Source organism: Lampetra planeri, chromosome 45 (assembly GCF_965212315.1).
Source record: "Lampetra planeri chromosome 45, kcLamPlan1.2.h2, whole genome shotgun sequence".
Taxonomy (NCBI): Eukaryota; Metazoa; Chordata; class Hyperoartia; order Petromyzontiformes; family Petromyzontidae; genus Lampetra; species Lampetra planeri.
In genome coordinates this window covers 96,615-115,693 of record NC_136151.1, presented here as the reverse complement: position 1 = coordinate 115,693, position 19,079 = coordinate 96,615, and the positions used below count along the sequence as shown (strand labels likewise).

The window sequence follows — 19,079 nt, the reverse complement described above, 5'->3', positions numbered from 1 at the left end:
CTCTCCCCCGTGCGCCTATGTGCCTCACCTTAAATATTCCCTCCCCACGGGAGACGGAGCGGATGCGGACCTCGACGTCGGCACCGCTCCTCAGTTACCCAATCACGACGCGCTATTTCTACGATCCGTTTCCACCCAGCGCGTGTTTTCACTCCCCGACCAATCACACCGCGCTGCCACCCAATCACTCCCTCTCAGCGCGTCACCGGCACACAGCCAATCAGCACCACATACCCCCAACCCCGCGCTGACCCCTGATCCTCCCCCGTCAGCGCGCGTCACCACACACACAGCCAATCCCTACGCGCTGGCACACGATGCATACCCCAGCGCGTATCACCACTACACAAGGATTGAGGAATGAGTGAGAGTGATAGAGGCGTACTTCGAGATAATGGAAGAGCTTTCTAAAGGAAAGGGATGGAGTAGAGGGGCGAGGGGAGGGAAGAGGAGGCGAATGGGTCACCACGGTGGCGAGATGTTATATTCCTCGCCTAGTATACAGGAGGTCGTGAGTTCGATCCGGACTCTGACGCCTGTATATTTGGAGTGTGCATATTTTCCCTGGGGTGTCGTATTTGGCTGCTATAAATGTTCACGTGATAAGCTACTTTGTTGAGCTATCGTTTATGGATAGGTGGCTTCTGAAAAAGAAGCTAATAGCTCAGTGGACTTTACCTGCTAAAGTAAACAGTACTTTTTTTTGTATATTTGTTTATAAGTGATTTGCTTATCTTTCCCATACTTTACACTTACGTGTTTGTTGTATTGTTTGTTGTTGTAACGATCTGACCACCTCGACTGGACATCTAAGCAAAAGAGTTGTATAGCTCATCGCATTGCTCCAGTATAAATGCAACTTATGATTCTGCTAGACCCCCCTCGCCCCCCCCCCCTTTGGCTCTGGGTGAACAGAGCGAGGAGAGGTCACAAACTCGCCCATTTATTTCAGCTGCCGCACTGGGAGATAGACTCGGCGGCCTGAGGAATTTCACGTCGACTGTGCTGACCATTACCTCGCAGCAGCACCGCGTCTACTGTATATCATTAACAAAATGAAACAATCATTCACGGAGTCATTTGACAATCCATTACTGGGCATATAAAATTTGGAAAGAGTATGTTGGCGATGCTGCAGCTGCGTTGGCAGTCGTGCTCAAGGCCAATTAACAACAATAACAACAATGTCAAAACATTCGTCAATAACAAACTCTGTGTGGCCTGTATGCATGTGTAATAATTCTCCGGAGACGGATTCGGAATCGGTCTTCTTTATTTTCACTTCACGGTACACTTGTTCCCACACGCTCCGTTGCTGGCAGACAACGGAGAGCGGCAGACTCCCACAACTCCCACCGCGCACGTGGCACCCGGAGCCCCGTTCGCGCGTGGCTCTCACCCCGTTCAGTTCCCCGTCTCCTCTCGATCATCCCTCTCTCCTCCCTCTTAATCCCTTCGTCACGTGGTCCCCCCAGCCAATCCTCCATGGGCAATCTCGACTGTTCTCGATGGTTCCCTGTCACTCCCGGGACCACGCCTCTTATCCGGATCCCCATTAGCTGGGGCCCCAATGGCTGGGCCAATCACCCCTGATGACATGCCGTGATCACGCCGGCCCCACGCTCCCTATCTCGACCCTTATTGGCTACAAGCAGGACCGGCAAGCCAATCCCCCACGTGAACCCACTATAGCTGTTATTACATCACCCCCCCCCCCCCCCCCCCGGTGAAAAAAAGTAGCCGTCTCGGCTGGGAAAGGGTGATAAACCAATTCCGAACACATTATTAGGGCACCAAGGTGCATTTAACGATACGAGGGTGAACCGGCGTCCCTGCGCCCAACAACATTTAAAAAAGTCACCCATACAACAAGAATCACCACATACATTAGGGCGCCCCTGCAGCGCAGTAACAACAGGGAAATAAACGAACGATCAAACGTTAACGAAACGGAAGAGATTTCGACCGCGTACGCGACGCGGGACCCCCTCCGCTTCCAGCGCATGATCCCCTTGCTTCCGGATGGACAGGAGGTGGTAGGCTCGAAGAAGAAGTAGGTTGTTGATGCTCGGTCACGTCCAGGGCAGGTCTCATTGGAGGGGGGCGGCTGGGGCCCCCTCAGCCCTCAGAACCTGTTCATCTGTAGGAGGCACAACACAGTCCCCCTTGGGATCAATGGATGTGACAATCGGCGTGGTCGGCTCGACGGAACCCGGCAGGTCAACTAGTGGGGATGAAGGGCCGACACGCGCGTCAACATAGGGTTTAAGCCGTGAGGAGTGGACATACCACCGCCGATTTTCGTACTGAACACGGATACTCTGCAAGTTCCGAACATCCACTAGTGTCACAGGCCCTCGCCACGGCCTGTGCAGCTTGGGGGATGTGCCCGCCGGTACCTGGGGGCAGTGGAGCCACGCCCGGTCCCCCACTGACCAAGACATGTGAGTATGCGATTGACGCGCATAACGTTCGTTCCTTGCCTGAGCACGGGCCGTCGCACACCGGGCAGCCTCTCGCGCCTCCGTCACTCGTCAAGCGAGTCACGCACGTGGTCAGGCAAGGAACGGGACGGTCGCTTACTCGGCTCACCCAATTGCACATCGATGGGCGGAACATTTTCACGGCCATACATCAAAAAGAATGGTGAGTATCCCGTGGACGTGTGTGGAACCATGCGGTAAGCCGCTAAGACGCCTCGTATGTGCAGGTCCCAATCGGTTTGCTTTTCACTGACCGTGTGACAAAGCATAGCCGAGAGGGTGCGGTTGAATCGTTCCACCATACCATCTGTTTGTGGGTGGTAAGGAGAAGTGCGAATTTTCTTCGTACCCAACGCGTCACAAACTTCCTTAAGCAATTTGGAAGAGAAATTCCGCCCTTGATCTGTGAGCAGCCTCTCAGGTGCCCCCTTGTCCATGACATACCCGTTCAAGAAAGCGTCGGTAATGGATGCTGCCGTCTGGTCGGGCAGAGGCCAGGCCATCGGCCATCGAGAAAAATATTCCACCCCGACGAGAAGGTATTTATTGCCCCTCGCCGACGGGGGAAACGGGCCCAGAATATCGAGAGCAACCAATTCGTTAATGCGGGACACCTCAATGGAACGTAACGGTGGTACATAGGGGTTCCGAGGCGGCTTCCTCTTTGCACAGTCCTGGCATGAGCGAATAAAGTCCTTGACGTCTGCCGTCATACCGGCCCAAAAGAAATCCTTCTGCAGCGCGGCCAAAGTCTTTTGGACACCGAGGTGCATCAACTTATCAGCGTGCAGAGCACGAAGCAGGTCGTAGCGAAGCGAAGTAGGCACCACCAAGCGTGGTCGGTCAGACAACTCGTCAGTACACATTAACAATCCCGACTTGCCTCGGAACATCTGCCATTTCCAACCCGCCAATTGAGATTTTTGTTTCCCTATCAATTTCTGTAGCGGAGACAGCGAGGCATCAGCCTCCTGCTCACGTAGCCAGACCGCGTGTGGTAGCCGTAAGATATCATCCGTGTCCACCGACCCTTGCTGGTCGTCCTCCTTCGCTTTCGCCCCTGCATCCTCATCCGCTATCGCCCCCATAACCGGACAAGGCGAGGTGGCTGGTGCCGCACAGCGGTGCGTGCCCGTCAGGCAAGTGCACTGAGGAAGGGGCGGCAGCCGTGAGAGCGCGTCAGCGTTCGTGTGACGGGTCCCCTTCCTGTATGTAATATCAAAGGAAAATTCCTGTAGCGATTCCAACCACCTAGCCAATTGGCCTGACGGTTGATCTAATTTCAAGGAGTATTGTAAAGCCGCATGATCTGAGCGAACTAGGAATTTCCGTCCATACAGGTACGGCCGGTACAATCGGACAAAGTGAACAATTGCCAAAAGTTCCCGTCTTGTCACACAATAGCGTGTTTCCGCAGGGGACAAAACCCGGCTGCCGTACGCCACTACTCGCTCTACCCCGTCCTTACGTTGCGACAAAACGGCCCCAATGCCGATATCACTAGCATCCGTATCGAGGATGAACGGCTGTGAGAAATCTGGGTAATCCAGCGTTGGCGCCGTGGCGAGGTGGTCCCGAAGTGCCATAAAAGATTTTTCCTCTTCCGCTCCCCATTTAAACCTTTGATTTTTGCCAGTCAGAATGTGTAATGGCGTTGCCAACGTCGCAACATTTTTAACGAAGTGGCGATAATAGGAAGCGAACCCAATAAACCGCCGAACATCTCTCACCGAAGTGGGTGTGGGCCACTCTCGTACACATTTCGTTTTCAGAGGGTCAGTGGATACGCCGTCCGAACTGACAATATGACCCAAGTAACGGACAGAGTGTTGCAGAAGGTGGCATTTTTTAGGTTTAAATTTAAGGTCAGCCGTACGCATTCTTTGAAAAACCGCCTCTAGACGTTGGAGGTGTTCTTCGAACGTGCGGCTGAAAACAATTATATCGTCAAGATATATGAGGCACGTTTCCCACTGCAGTCCCGTCAACACCAATTCCATGAGCCGCTGAAACGTCGCCGGTGCCGCATTCAAGCCCATAGGCAACCGATTAAATTCAAAGAGACCTTGCGGCGTGCGGAACGCCGTTTTCGCCTTCGACTCATCGTCGAGGGGAAGCTGCCAGAACCCCGAGGACAGGTCAAGGGTGGAAAAAAACTTAGCACCCGATAAAGCGTCCAACGAATCATCCATCCTCGGTAAGGGGTATGCATCTGCCACCGAAACTTTGTTTAACCGGCGGAAATCAACACAAAATCTTGTACCACCATCTTTCTTCTTTACCAGAACGACGGGCGCGGCCCAAGGGCTGTTGGACGGCGAAATGATGTCCGCCGCCAACAATTCATTTACCGCTCCGCGCACGTGATCCCTTTCCGCCGGGCTCATGCGATGAGGGTGCATACAGATGGGAGGCGTCGCACCGGTGTCAATATGGTGCAACAAAAGCGACGTGCGGCCGAGGTCCAAATCATTTTTACTGAAAACATCAGTGTACTGTATCAATAATGAACGCAGGGCGTTCCTTTGTTCGTTCGACAAGGAAGAATTTTCTCCGCACAAATCAGCGATCCAACGTTCTTGAGAGCGATCGTGTGGGGGCCTACCAGCGGGCATTCGTGCGCGCGGCGCTGCGTTGCAAGAGGCGAAGTCGGTAGTGGCGTGAGCTAACACCGACCCCTCCGGAACAATAACGCGGTCAGGTCCCCCATTTAACACCTGTATAAAAGGTGCTTGACCCGGTCGCACGATCGTTTGTGCCGCCGCTAAAGAAAAGGATTTAGATGCCGAATTCGATGGGGATAGCAGCACGCCTTCTGCACCCTTCCCCATTCGAAGGGGTTTACGATAACGCAACGGTATTAGCATCTGTGCTCCCGGTGGTACTTCTACCGTAGCAGCAACAATGGCAGTAACTGCGTTACTTGCAGGCGCGCTGGCCAGCAAGAAAGGCAGGAACGCCATTCGACGACCCCCCGGCATTTCCAAACAGTCCTGGTCGACTCGTATTTTCAGCGGCATCCGACGCAGGAAATCAGTACCGAGTAAGCATGGAACAGCTAGCGAGCGAGAGATCAATACAGGTCCTGCGGCGGTAATATTCCCGATAGTGATGCTCACATCTGCCTGGCCACAGATACCCATGCTTCCCCCATTCGCGGCGACACACGCATCATTAACCTTACGTATCTGCGATGCAGGGATGGACAACAAATGAAAAATAACATCAGAAATGATGGTGGCCGACGCGCCCGTGTCCACCAAGATGCGCACATCAACGCCGTCGATGGTACCGCGTACCGTCGACGAGCCCGAAGCCGCAGCTACAACCCTGCGAGCCAATTTTTTCCACTGCGTAGCAGAGCGCGTAACTGTAGCGGGGGAAGTAAATTTTTCCTGAGGAGTGTGAGAATGAGTGCGAATGGAAGGGTGATGTGACAGGACCTGCCGGGTGTCCGATGTGTGCCGAATCGCCCGAGGTTGTTGCGGCTCCGCAGTAGGTGGAGGAGATGGAGGTCCCCTCGTCGGAGGAGGCGACAGTAGAGGTCGACAGCGGCAGTCACGGGCGAAATGGCCCCGTCTGCCGCACTTTAAGCACGCCGCCGACGTCGGCCGGCGGTCGGACGACCCGGCCCTTGCACGCGGACGGCCCATGTAGTTGCCACGCTGGTCGAGCAGCCGCCGTCCCGGAATCCCGTGCGAAACAGCAGCAGCCAGCATGTCGTCGTCGCCCGAGTCGTCGGAGCAGTGGACCACCAGTCGTGGAGACCACCCCAAAGGTGGCCCGTCGATCTCTGGTTTCCCCGTCCACGCCGCCATCTGGTCCCAACGCCTGATATTAAATTTTGCGTCCAGGCAGCGCGCCACCCATCGCGATGTAAGTGGTTCGTGGCCGCAAACTGGCAGCGAAATCTTGAGTTCCTGAGCCAACTCCAGCATACGGGAGAGGATGAGAGGATCCAAATGGTCGGCCGTCGCGTCGGGGTAGGCAGCCATGGCCAGCGCCATCAACGCCCCACGATAGGCCAACGGCGATTCCTCCGATGCTCGGCGACGTAACATAAATTTTCTGGTGGCCGACGTCGGTGGGTCATAGAATTCCGCCATCTCCGCGAACGCGTCCCGCAGTGTCTTCTTCTTGGCCGCCGGGATGGAACGGAAGACCCCCAGAGAAACATCGTCGAGCAGTGTAGGTAGCGCTCCCAGCGCTTCATCCTCCGTCCAATTGACGGATCTAAAAGCCGATTCAAAGCACCATGTGAAAGCACTCCAATCACCCCCGGCGATGAATTCTTTGATTTGTGGAAGGCGATGCCCGCGGTGGCAAGCGCGCGCCGCGGGCGTCTCCGACTGACGTTCCCGCTCTCCACCCGTATCAGGCAAAATGGCGGCCGGCGGCCGCGTGGCGGTAGGCGCGCCCAAAATGGCGGCCGACGGCTCCGGCGCAGCCGCTCCACCCAGAATGACGGCGTCCTCCCGCGTAGCAGAAGGAATGGCGGACGCAGGTTCTTTCACCGGACTCCTTCCCGCGGCGTCCAGTTGATCGGCAATCTGGCGGCCCGCGGCTGGTGAGGATGCCACCGCGGTCACCAGACTAAGCAGAATGGCGCGTAATGACTCGATCTGCTCCGCCATCAGCCGCCACTCGCCTTTTGTTCCTGCAGCGGTCGCATCTTCCGTCGGTCGACGCTGAGAGACGTCGAGAAGTACATTTTCAGCAGGCGGCATAGGGGCTGTAGCTCCCAACAGCTCATCTTCATCCGTCTCGACCTCCTCCTCCGATAGAGGCACAGGTAGGTTCTTTTTTCTGGGGTGCTTGGACATCTTGATGATCGTCCAAACAGTCGCAGAAGTACTTCTGACACCAATGTAATAATTCTCCGGAGACGGATTCGGAATCGGTCTTCTTTATTTTCACTTCACGGTACACTTGTTCCCACACGCTCCGTTGCTGGCAGACAACGGAGAGCGGCAGACTCCCACAACTCCCACCGCGCACGTGGCACCCGGAGCCCCGTTCGCGCGTGGCTCTCACCCCGTTCAGTTCCCCGTCTCCTCTCGATCATCCCTCTCTCCTCCCTCTTAATCCCTTCGTCACGTGGTCCCCCCAGCCAATCCTCCATGGGCAATCTCGACCGTTCTCGATGGTTCCCTGTCACTCCCGGGACCACGCCTCTTATCCGGATCCCCATTAGCTGGGGCCCCAATGGCTGGGCCAATCACCCCCGATGACATGCCGTGATCACGCCGGCCCCACGCTCCCTATCTCGACCCTTATTGGCTACAAGCAGGACCGGCAAGCCAATCCCCCACGTGAACCCACTATAGCTGTTATTACACATGCATTCCTTTTAAGGAGGTCTTGTTGACCAATGTGTTGAGTTTTGTTGTTAATCCACGCAGCTCCATCAGTTGTTTTTTTTCCCATGCCTCGCCAACGTTGAACAGCGCAGTTGTCACCTGTTTTGTACAAAGACGACAAAAAGGCCTCAAAAAAACAAACCACGCTAACCTCTGTGTTTGTTTGGTGTGTGTTTCACCATTCCAACAATCCTCAATCTCTCTATGTCTCAATGTCCTTGCGTTTGTTTCGGCGTCACCCAGAACTGCCTGCTGGAAGGCTTCATCGGCCTTGGCTCAGCGCTCATGGCCATCGTCGTCCTCCCGGCAGAGTCGGCGAACCTTCTCAGCAGCATCATCCTCCTCAACGGTGTCACCCTGGTGCCGAGCGCACTGCAGTTCGCCGGCAGGTGGACGCGAGGCAGGAAGCCGCCTCGGACGTCCAAGCTCCTGAGCCTGGCCTCCCTCTGCTGCTGTCTCGTCGCATTAGCGCTGTCGGTCGCCAAAGCGGCGTTAGTGGCGCCCGACGACGGCTCCACGGAGGCGGGAAGGTTCGCGCACCTGGCGCTGCTGCTGCTGAGCCTGCTGCTCGTGTCCCTGTCGTGGTGGGAGAATTTCCTGCCCGTCGGCTGGCTCCGGGGATTCCGCGACGCCGTCGGCGAATCGCGGAACCTCGCCGAGTTCTACGGCTCGCTGGTGCGCACGCTCATCATCGTGGCGGTCGTGCTGCTGGACGCGGGCGTCGAGGGCGAGTGGAGGAGCTTCAGCGCCATCAGCGGCATCGCGGAACACCACGAGAGCGTGGCGCTCGCCCTGGCTCTGTTAGGCGTGCAGGCGGGCGCCTCCATCCTCTGCAAGTGGCTCGCTAACGCCGCCTGCAAGATCCGCCAGCAGAGGAGCTGCTTCGCCGCGCCACTCTGCCTCGCCACGCCCGCCGCCCTAGCGGTCGTCTTCGCCCTCCACCTCGCGCTCGACGCCTCGGGTGACTCTCGCTACGACTGCGAGTCGGTCCGACTGTGGAACGGCTCCGAGCAGACGACGCCCGCAGCCGCCTCACTCTTCTATGACCGCACGGCCGCCGCCGTCTGCTCGTTCGTGGGTGCCGGCGAAGACACCGCGGTGGACGCCGTGGCCACGTTCGGCGCCGGGGCGCTTTGGTTTGCGGCGCTGCTGCTGGCCGCGGCACCCGCGTTGCGCCCGGATGGCGCGACGCGCATGGAGCGCACACGCGAGCTCTTCGTGCGCCGCACCCCGCAGCCCGCGTGTCTCGTCGCGGGGCTGCTGCTCAACCGTCGACAGCAGCAGGAGGAGGAGGTGGTGCTGGAGGAGAGGAGGTCGGTGTGTTGGTGTTGGTGCAGTGAATTGTACTTGCGTTTGTGACTATTAGTGTGTGTGTGTGACTAAGTGTTTCTGTGAGTAGGTCATGGCCTCCCCTTGCTCAAATTAGTAACTGGTATGGTGTGTAAACAGCACCACTGGGGAGACAAAGACGGCCGGGCGTGGTGTTGGCCACCCACCCGTTTGTGTGCAGTGCCAGCCTTCATAGGTGCTCGCTATCAGCACGTGCCCCAACAGTTTGGTCAGGGGAACTTTGTTTGCTGTATTTATGTGACGAGGTGTATGTGTGACTCGGTGTGTGTCTGTGTGACTGGCCATAAACTCCCTCAAGTCCCGTTTCTGGCTTCATCGGTGCTAGTCGCTAACAGCCCTTGCCCCAACAGTCTCTCAAGGCTCTATGGGCGATCTTTGTTTTTAGTTTGTGTTAGTCTGGCTTTGTCTATGTTTCGTGTTTTGGGTGTCGGAGGTTAAGTATGATCATATACTCAAAGCAGGATGTTTTTCTTTCTGTTTTTATTTCATAATGATGACGATTTGTGACGTTCGCCCTTCTGTTCTACAGACTGAAATATGTCTACCCCATAATGTCCAATGCATAAAACAGAGAACCGCGCTCTGCGATTTCCTCTCTTAATCTGAACATGATTTAATGTTCTCGTTGTATCCTCTAGCAATCAAAAGCAAGAGAGGGTGAAGATCTACCTGTGCGCAACCATGTGGCACGAGACCAAGGAGGAGATGACGAAGATCATCTCGTCCATCCTGAGGTGGTATATTCCCTATCGCCCAATTCCATCAAGCGGCCGGATCCCAAGGACCAACGTGGTTCTTCGCGAATGTGCAGATTGGGTGTGGTCACGTCATCGCGCACTTTAAAACGCCCTTCTGTGGCCGTCTGGAACACTCTTTCTTCTGATATTAGGAAGCAACTGGAGCTATGCACTTTTAAATAATCGATATTGACAACTAATTTCTTCAGAATTTATTTTTATGTTTAGATTGTTGTCCTTCCCCTGCACATTTTATTATCTTGGTTGGGTACGTATGGTGTGAAAGAAGTCCACCACACATACGTACATTCATTTCTGCAGGGCACCACAGCAGTCAGGCTACCACGCTACCGCGTCCCTTCAGCTCAACGAGATTTGAGGATATAAATCTAAACTGCACATTTAAAGTGTCCTGAAAAAAATAGATTATGATATATGCAGCAATGCATATGCCGATGAAAAAATGTTAAACAAAATAGAACCACATTACTGTGGCTCTTATTAGGACACTCTACAGCAATACCATATTACCATGTTGCATATCCGACCGTCATATTTCGACCTTGGACATTTAACCGCCCAACGCAGTGCAGTATTTGTGGGCGGTGTATTTTCAATTTTCTTTGGATGCTCATAAATATGACATCTTCACATGGAGCAGCGCGTTCCTAACCTCGAGAACATTTGCCTTCTTTCGAACGTCGCAGCTATTCAGCCGATCGTGTTTAACACGGACCGTTCTTTGTATGTGACCATTGAGCAATGTTTGTGAATTGTACAAGCTGTAGTCTTTCGAACTAACACGTGTAGGCTCCCGCAACAAAAAATATTATGATGCATGCTAATATTGAGAGCGTCGACAGGTGAGAGCCTGGACAGGTGAGAGTTTCAACCAGGTGAGATCCTGGACTGGTGAGAGCCTGGATAGGTGAAAGCCTGAACCAGGTGAGAGCCTGGACAGGTGAGACCCTTGAGAGACGAGAGCCTGGATCGGTGAGAGCCTGAATGGGTTAGAGTCTGCTTCTTGGTTGCTGCTGCGTGTGCAGCAGTGAGAGATACAGAGAGAGTTCCAGACGGCTGCTGACTGGTGCAGCTACAGAGAAACGCACTCATTCAGAAGCCGGTGCAGGCGTTGGGTAGAGGTCGTTGTGAGTTGAACTTAGTAGGATACGGTGGAAGTTTGCTGTGATCAGTGGGATGATAAAGGTAGAGGAAACTTGTCGGCGGGAGACCTTGGGAAAGCGCTCAATTGCAGAGGACAGCGTTGCTTTACCATGACCTTGACTCGATGGGGAGCGTGTGGCGGAATAACAATAACCACCCTCCCCCCTTGCCGCTGCCAGGCTGGACAGGAGTCAGCCGAAGGATCTCAACGTCGGTTCCCGCGGCGGAGGGAAGAAGAATGAGAAAAAGGAGGAGAAGATGAAGACGAAGGAGGAAAAGAAGACAGAGAAGAAGGATAATAAAAATGAAAAAGAACAAGGGAAGGAGGATCAGGATGGGAAGAAGGAGGAGAAGGAGAAAAAGAAAGAAGAGACGAAGAAGAAAAAAGAGAACGAGGAAAAGCAGAAGAAGGAGAAAAAGGAGGAGGAAAAGAAGGGGGAGAAGGAGAATAATCATAAGAAGGAGGAGAAGACGGTGAAGCGGGAACCGTACGACTTCTCGGCTCACATCTACTTCGACGACGCCTTCGAGAGGAAGGGAGATCGCATGGTGGTCAACCAGTTCGTGACCAGCCTCACGGACGTCATCGCCGAAGTGTGCCGGTCAGTGCACCGGATGTTATTTTGTGGTAGCACAAACTGACAATTGGCCGGCAAACAGAGACACTGTGGTGGGCGGTGTGATAAATGAGCATTCACGCACGTGTTGAATTGAGCAGGAAACCTCATCTGTTGAACTTTTTTCGCACTATACATAGCCAACCTTGCTGTAGAGCGCACTAGGCGCTTAACATAATTTACACAAAACTGTGCAGCACTGGGCAGAAAAAAGCAGACGGGCGTGGTGCTGGTCACCCACCCCCTCGTGTGCCTTGCCGGCCTTCATGGGTGATACTGGCTAACAGCCCTTACCCCCAACACTCTGTTGAAGGCTATACAGAGGGATTTTTGTCTTTTGTTCGTGCGTTGGTAAGAATTTAGGCAACGAGACGACTCACTCCGGGCGACCGAGGTCCTCGCCGTGGGTGTAGGAATCGAGCAGTGAAGTTCGTGGGAACAGTAACGATGGTTGCAGAAGTCGTAGCGATAGAAGTGAGATACGGAGGCGACTGACCAGCGGAGAGCGAGCGAGCGACTGGGAGATAATCGTTGAGTGCTGGATCATCAGTCACCCACGACTGCTGCTGCTTTACTCAATTCAGAATCAGAATATGTATTTATACTGCAGGAGGAATTCGATGAGCTACAAAACTGTATTTCACAGATGTCCAGCAGGGGCGGGTCAGACCGTTACCTCAACCAACAATACAAAAACACGATAGGAGTGCAAAGTATAGGACAGGTTAGCAGATCACAAATAAAACTAAACTCTTATTTTTTACCAAGTAAGACCCTATGAGGTATTAGCTTTTTTTAAGAAGCGCACTGGCCACAAATGATAGCGCAACGAAGTTTCTTTTCATGTGGAAATTTATAGCAGCAAAATAATCTAAATTATATTTTAAAAAATATTCGAGTGCAGCAGTGAGGTGGCAACTGGGGACTTCATCCAAGATATGACAGCAGTAGCAGCAGCAGCAATGCAACATAGTAATTGGGGCGCGTCTTCTCTGTCGCTTGCGCTGCTGCTGATGTGAAGGTATTTTGAGAAAAACTCGAAGAATTCACAAGAGGCGCCCTCAATGGAGAGGATTCAGACGCCGTACGGAGCGCGACTCTCCTACAAACTCCCGCACGGCAACTCGCTGTGCGTGCACCTCAAGGACAAGGAGATGATCCGCCACCGCAAGCGCTGGTCCCAGGTATGTGCTGCTTCCCTGTGCTTCAGATCTTCTGCCCCAAAGCTCATTGGGCCACAAACCCTACAACCGCATCCACACACAGAGCATAGTAGCAGCAGCAACAGCTGATGTGCTTATACATGACGATGACGATTACGCACAATTGGAAAATTAAATATCTCAGTGTCCAGCGACGATACGTATGTATGTGGAACTTCTTCCGCACTGTACCTCACCAACCGTGCTAATCGGAGGTACAGAGAAGGATAAAACAAATAAACACAAAAAGCAGTTCTAAATAAATTAGTATCCAACCTAAATTTAAAAGTGCATAGCTTCAGCGCATTCCTAATATCGACAGTGGTCACCACCTGGAACAGAGTGACGGAACACACAACAACTCAACGCCTGATTCCCAACACGAAGGGTGAGGCATCATCACAGCAGCTACTCCTGACGCAATCATCTGGCTCGTCAACCACCTCGATGTAAAGTTACAACTCTCGCTGTTCGAGTCGACATCAGCATCAGCCGTACGAAGGGGAATGCAATAGCTCACGTCGATTGAAGCCATCTGTATGCTATCTCGAGAGTCATGCCCTCATATTGAAATTAAATCACGTGATTAATAATAATTAGTTTCACGTGCGAATCAGTGCACACCATAGAGACAAAGATACCCCGTATAGCCTCAGCAGGCTTTTGGGGGTAAGTGCTGTAAACGAGTTGCGCACAGCAGTGTTGTCCGTGACCGATTGTTCCCCGACTCGATTGATTTGGTGTTGAGTGCTATGAGGATGATGATGACTGCACCATGGTTGTTATCGATGTATCACAGCAATCTCAAGCCGATACTCATTTGCGTGTTGTTCTATTGCCTTCTGTCCACGACTTGGGGGGGAGGGGGAGGTTGGTGGCGCTGTTGAGTTACACTTGGGCAGCATGCGCCGTCATGGCCATTGGGTCGAGAATAATAACGGAGCGGCAGCCAAAAAATGGAATGCATCGCGGAGGGGTGTCTGCCGGGGAGATGGAGCGATGGAATCAGTCGGTAATGGAGGTGCTGGGTGGATAACGACTCAGAATCTCATGAAACATCGCGACGACTTGGGTAGGTCTTAATCCAGTAGTGGATCGATCACGGCTGCTGCTTATGATGATTGTTGTTATTAAAGCCCTTGACGTGTTCTGTACAGGTGATGTACTTGTACTACCTCCTTGGCTGGAAGATCTACCGCAAGATCCACACAGTTAAGAAAGATGAACAAGAGGAATGGGTGGAGGTAAGGATCTTGTAAACTGCAAAGACAACGACGCCTCATATATCCGTTAACAGACTGTTGAGGCAAGTGCTTTTAGCGAGCACCTGTTAAGGGTGGGATGGCACGCGAGCGGGTCGTGTGTCCAACACCACGCCCATCTGCCTTTGTCTCGCCAGTGCTAATGTTTACTCATTTAAGGCTAAGCCGACCTAGGGGAGGCCACTATCCACTTCCACTTAGCAGTATACATGGGTAGGCCCTGCACATTCCGTGGATGGACAGTTCGCGTGCGGTGGGGGAGAGTGTGAGTACTCACACCATATCCCACGGCACACGAACCGCACGCAAACTGCCCATCCAGGGAATGTGCAGGGCCTACCCATTTATACTTCTCCAAAGAGTGTGGAAGTGTAGGCCAAATACACCCTGCTAGGGTGCCGCCGTGGCGAGATGTTAACTACCTCGCTTGGTATGCAGGAGGTACTGCATTCGATCCCGACCCTGACGCCTGCATATTTTAAGTGTACCTGTCTCTCTCCCCTTGGCCGCATGGATATTTCTCTGGGCCCTTCGGTTTTTCCCTCCACATTTAGAATCAACATCATGCATTTCGTGTATTTGGCTGCTATAAATATCCAAGTAATAATCCACTTTGTTGAGCTATCATTTGTGATAGCCAGGTCGCTTCTGAAAAGAGCTAATTGCTCAGTGGGTCTTGCCTAGTAAATTTAAATTGTTTCGTTTGTTAGAGGGTCTCTCTCTCTCGGGCTCTCTCTCCGGGTCGAGGCCCAGTCATAGCGTGCACTACGCGTGTCTGTGCATGCAGAGTCGGCATGATTAGAAGTATATCTTTGGTTGCCTTTCTGGCACAATCTGTCACTCAATGCGCCATCATTACGTTGATACTCAAAATAGTGTAGTGGGTTCCACGGAAGCACACACTTGAACTCGGAGGCAACACGTTTATTCTCACATCCCAACAGGGTAACTACGTAAACATACAGCAAGTTAACTAGACTACAATGGGTAACTAGACCACAACGGGGTAACTACATAACCGGGTCAGTCAGTAGCACACTGCCTGACCCACGATGCCGAGCGTAAAGACTGACGACCGAGGACCGTGGATCGAAGAGGCGTAGCACCGACGGGTTCAATTCCAACAGACAGCCCGGATCGGCTCTCGGGACCTTCCTTTTATGCCCCTGAGCGTGGCCTGGCTCTGCCCTCGGCCACGCCACCTTCTGGATATTACCAGAAGGTTCTGGGCCATATATCACGTGTCCCTCTCGCTACCTTTTGGCCCCCCTCATTATCCTGTCCTGGTCACGTGCCCACTTGGGTTCACCTAGACTGTCACGTCCTCAACTGCCCTCTCTCTGACAGTCACCATTAGCATGCCCCGTAGGACCCCCTTCCATGCCACACATACTCTGGTGCCAGAGAGAGGCTCTAACACGCACAGTTCCCCTCTTCTGTCAGTATCTGGCGCTAAACGCCGTAGTGACTCAATATAAGTCACTACAATAGCAATATAACTTCTAATACAATAAAATATATATACACTTATTACAGTTGTTTAAAATATAAGTGTAAAATAGGTTTGCGGCTAAAATTGTGTTGTATTTATGTTTAACTTCTTTCACACCGTACATAGCCAACCGTGCTAATCGGAGGTGCGGGGGCAGGACAACAAACCAAACACAAAAAGCAGTTCTAGAGAATGTAGATTTCAATCTAATTGATGATTTAAAAGTGCAAACCTCTAGTTTCTTCCTAATATCGGAAGGAAGAGCGTTCCAGACGACCGTAGAAGCGCATCTGAAAGCGCGAGATGCAGTGCCCGTCTTTGTTCCATGGCTCGCCCAAAGCCTCTGCTGCGAGGATGACCGGAGTTAGTTGTCGTTGTACGCAAGCGAAAAGAGCCGCTTTGTTGCTGTTGAGGTGTCACTGTTAATGAAGTGACGATAGAGTCGAGTGTGCGCACCGCTTTGGGGAGGTTGTTTCCAGAGGTGTAGTGCTGCAGATGACAACGATCTCTCAACTCACGTGGTTGTTATTAGGAATCCACTGGAGCTATGCACTTTTAAATCATCTATTTTGAACACTCATTTCTGTGAAATGCGGTTTGTGTTTAGTTTGTTATCTTTTCCTGACGAACATGGTTGGCTACATACGATGTGAAAGAAGTCATACATACATGCAATATACATACAGCTAAGGCCGTATCCATGGTGTCAACATTAGGAGGGACCAAGTCTTCCAGGGGGTCTGGAGGTCTCCCCCAGAAAAAAATCTAAATTTGAAAACTCATTTCCTGCCATTTCCTGCCTAAAATATTAAAAAATTCACTCACACATAGGATGGACTTTTTATTTATTTTTTACAATAATGTCTAATAGTGTATTGTATTCCATTGCTGTTTTTTTCGTATTTACCTTTTCTTGTTTCAGTGTATGTAATGGCAAAGATTAAGGATTAATAAAGTACAACTATAACCACAATCATATAAACAGGAATCTATTTTATAGCAATATATATATTGGGGGGGACATTTTGAGCATATTTGAATATGGGGGGGGGGGTGTGTGTGTCCCCCAATATATTTTATAATTACGGCCTTGCATACAGCATAATTACGTTGTGTGTTTGGGTGTTAGAGGTTAGAGAAGGAGCGTTGGGGTTGAGGAGCTAAGTGAGCGGCTGCTTTGCTTGCTTGCTCTGTACGAGGTCGCGGCTGTAATGCCACCGCTGTTGCTGATCTCTCTCCGTGCCACTACTCCCCGTTCACCGCCGCAGAGGAAGAAGCGCAACACCTACGTGCTGGCCTTGGACGGAGACACGGACTTCTACCCCTCGGCGCTCTCCATGCTGGTCGACCGACTCACGAGGGACCCCACCGTTGGCGCCGCCTGCGGGAGAATTCACCCGACGGGCGTGGGTGCGTAGACAGCTGTGGTGTGTGTGGTGCAGGATGTGTGTGTGTCTGTGGTGCAGGATGTGTGTGTGGTGCAGGATGAGTGTGTATGTGGTGTAAGGATGCGCATGTGTGTGGTGCAGGATGTGTGTGTGTTGGGCAGAGTGGTAGTGCATCACAAATCACTATTTAATTCCATCAAAAAAGTAACCTGCAGCGCCACACCTATTACCATCATTAGGGGAAAAAACGGTGATCCAATCTCTGACCCCCAGGAACAGGTTTGCAGATTTGCTGAGCATTTCTGTGAGGTCCTGGGGGAGGGGAAATCCCTCAGCCAGGAAAACATCATAGCCCAAAGTGGGGATAACCCTGCTAGGGCTGCGGTGCCGCAAATATTGGAAGAGGTCACCCCCTGTGAGTGGCTGGCTGAGGTGCCATCTGTTGAGGAAGTACTGAAGGCGATCCGGAGTCTGAGACCAGGGAAGGCACCGGGCAGAGATGATCTCCCAAGCAAAATGCTCAGGGAGGGTGGCGTTTGTACACAGACTGCCCTATATGACATCATACCAACAGTCTGGACCACTGGATGGGTTCCGCAGGATTCCCCCTCTTTAAGAAGGGGGACCACACAGACTGTAAAAACTACAGGGGCATCTCACTCCTCAGTGTGCCGGGAAAGGTACTGGCAAGGATTATTCAACATCGCCTTGCTAGGCACGCTGAGGAGAGGCTTGCGGAGCCCCAATGCGGTTTCAGGAAAGGGCGGTCCTGCACAGATGCCATATTTTCTGTCCATCTGCTACAGCAGAGGTGTAGGGAATTCCAACAAGACCTACATCTCTGCTTTATTGACCTGGTCAAGGCCTATGATACCATCAGTAGGCCTGGGCTCTGGGTTGTTCTTCATGCTTTCGGAGTCCCTGACCCTCTGCTCACGATCATTAAGGACCTTCATGATGGTGAGCGGGCCCGGGTAAAACTACGTGGCCGGGAGTCAGAGCCTTTCCCTGTACACCTGGGGGTGCGACAGGGATGTCCTCTGGCTCCCACATTATTTAACATCTATTTTGACCGCGTAGTTCGTGAAGCCTTCAATAGCTGTACCGGGGGAATTTCCATCTGGTACAGATATAATGGGAGGCTGATCGACGCCCGGGTGCGATCAAGGGATGGCTCCCTATTGGTCAACCACGTTATGTATGCCGATGATTTGGTAATAGCTGCTCATTCAGAAGACGAGTTGGAGAAGCTCCTGCTGAGACTGGAGCGTGCCGCTAAGAGGTGGGGCCTTACCATCAGCCCCACCAAAACTAAGCACCTGGGTATTTTGTACCATCGGACACTCCACCCCCACAACTCCCAATCGGCAATGGGGCGGTAGTGGAGAGAGTGGAGAGTTTCCCATACTTGGGCAGTGTGCTTATGACCGGCTCCAGTTTAACAGCAGAGGTCTCACTCCGATTCAGTCGAGCGGCAATATACTTTCATCGGTTGCGTAATGCTGTGTGGAAGCAACCTGGTCTGTCGCTCCACACGAAGCTTCAGGTTTTCTCAGTCACAGTCGTTCCCTCCCTTCTCTACGCTTGCGAAACGTGGACCCCCCTAATGGAGCATCTTCGCCGGTTGGAAACATTTAGGCTGGCCTGCCTACGATCCATCCTGGGTTTAACCAGGCTGGATTGTGTGAGGAGCTCACAGATCCTTGAAAGATCTGGGAAAAGTCCCATCGGTGAGCTCCTCCTGCAGGCAAGGCTGCGTTGGCTGGGTCATGTAGCCCGCATGCCCAGCCACCGCATGCCTAAACAGCTTTTGTTCGGCCGGATCGAGGGGGCTAAACGGGCGCGGCACGGGCTAGAGAAGAGATGGAGTGATGTGGTACAGGAAGACGTTTAGCTGAGTGGACTTGCCGATGACTGGTGCCAGCGGTGTCAAGATCGGCCTCTGTGGAGGAGGCTCGTGAAGGACGCTACTGGGCAGTTGGAGGCAGTTGCCCTCCAACAACAACGGAGGGCGGAGGAGCAAC

The 19,079-nt window shown here is 52.7% G+C and overlaps 1 protein-coding gene across 2 annotated transcripts in view; it reads left to right on the top strand.

Annotated features, from left to right (window-relative positions):
• The window catches only part of LOC144732958 (uncharacterized), a 50,612-nt gene that overhangs the window by 7,504 nt on the left and 24,029 nt on the right, over positions 1-19,079 (top strand). For both annotated transcript variants that reach the window (XM_078614622.1, XM_078614621.1), the window contains exons 4-9: positions 8,087-9,156; positions 9,832-9,927; positions 11,274-11,696; positions 12,733-12,895; positions 14,071-14,157; positions 16,936-17,077. In XM_078614622.1, coding sequence (XP_078470748.1) covers positions 8,087-9,156; positions 9,832-9,927; positions 11,274-11,696; positions 12,733-12,895; positions 14,071-14,157; positions 16,936-17,077 — 1,981 coding nt within the window. The remainder of the gene's footprint in view (positions 1-8,086; positions 9,157-9,831; positions 9,928-11,273; positions 11,697-12,732; positions 12,896-14,070; positions 14,158-16,935; positions 17,078-19,079) is intronic.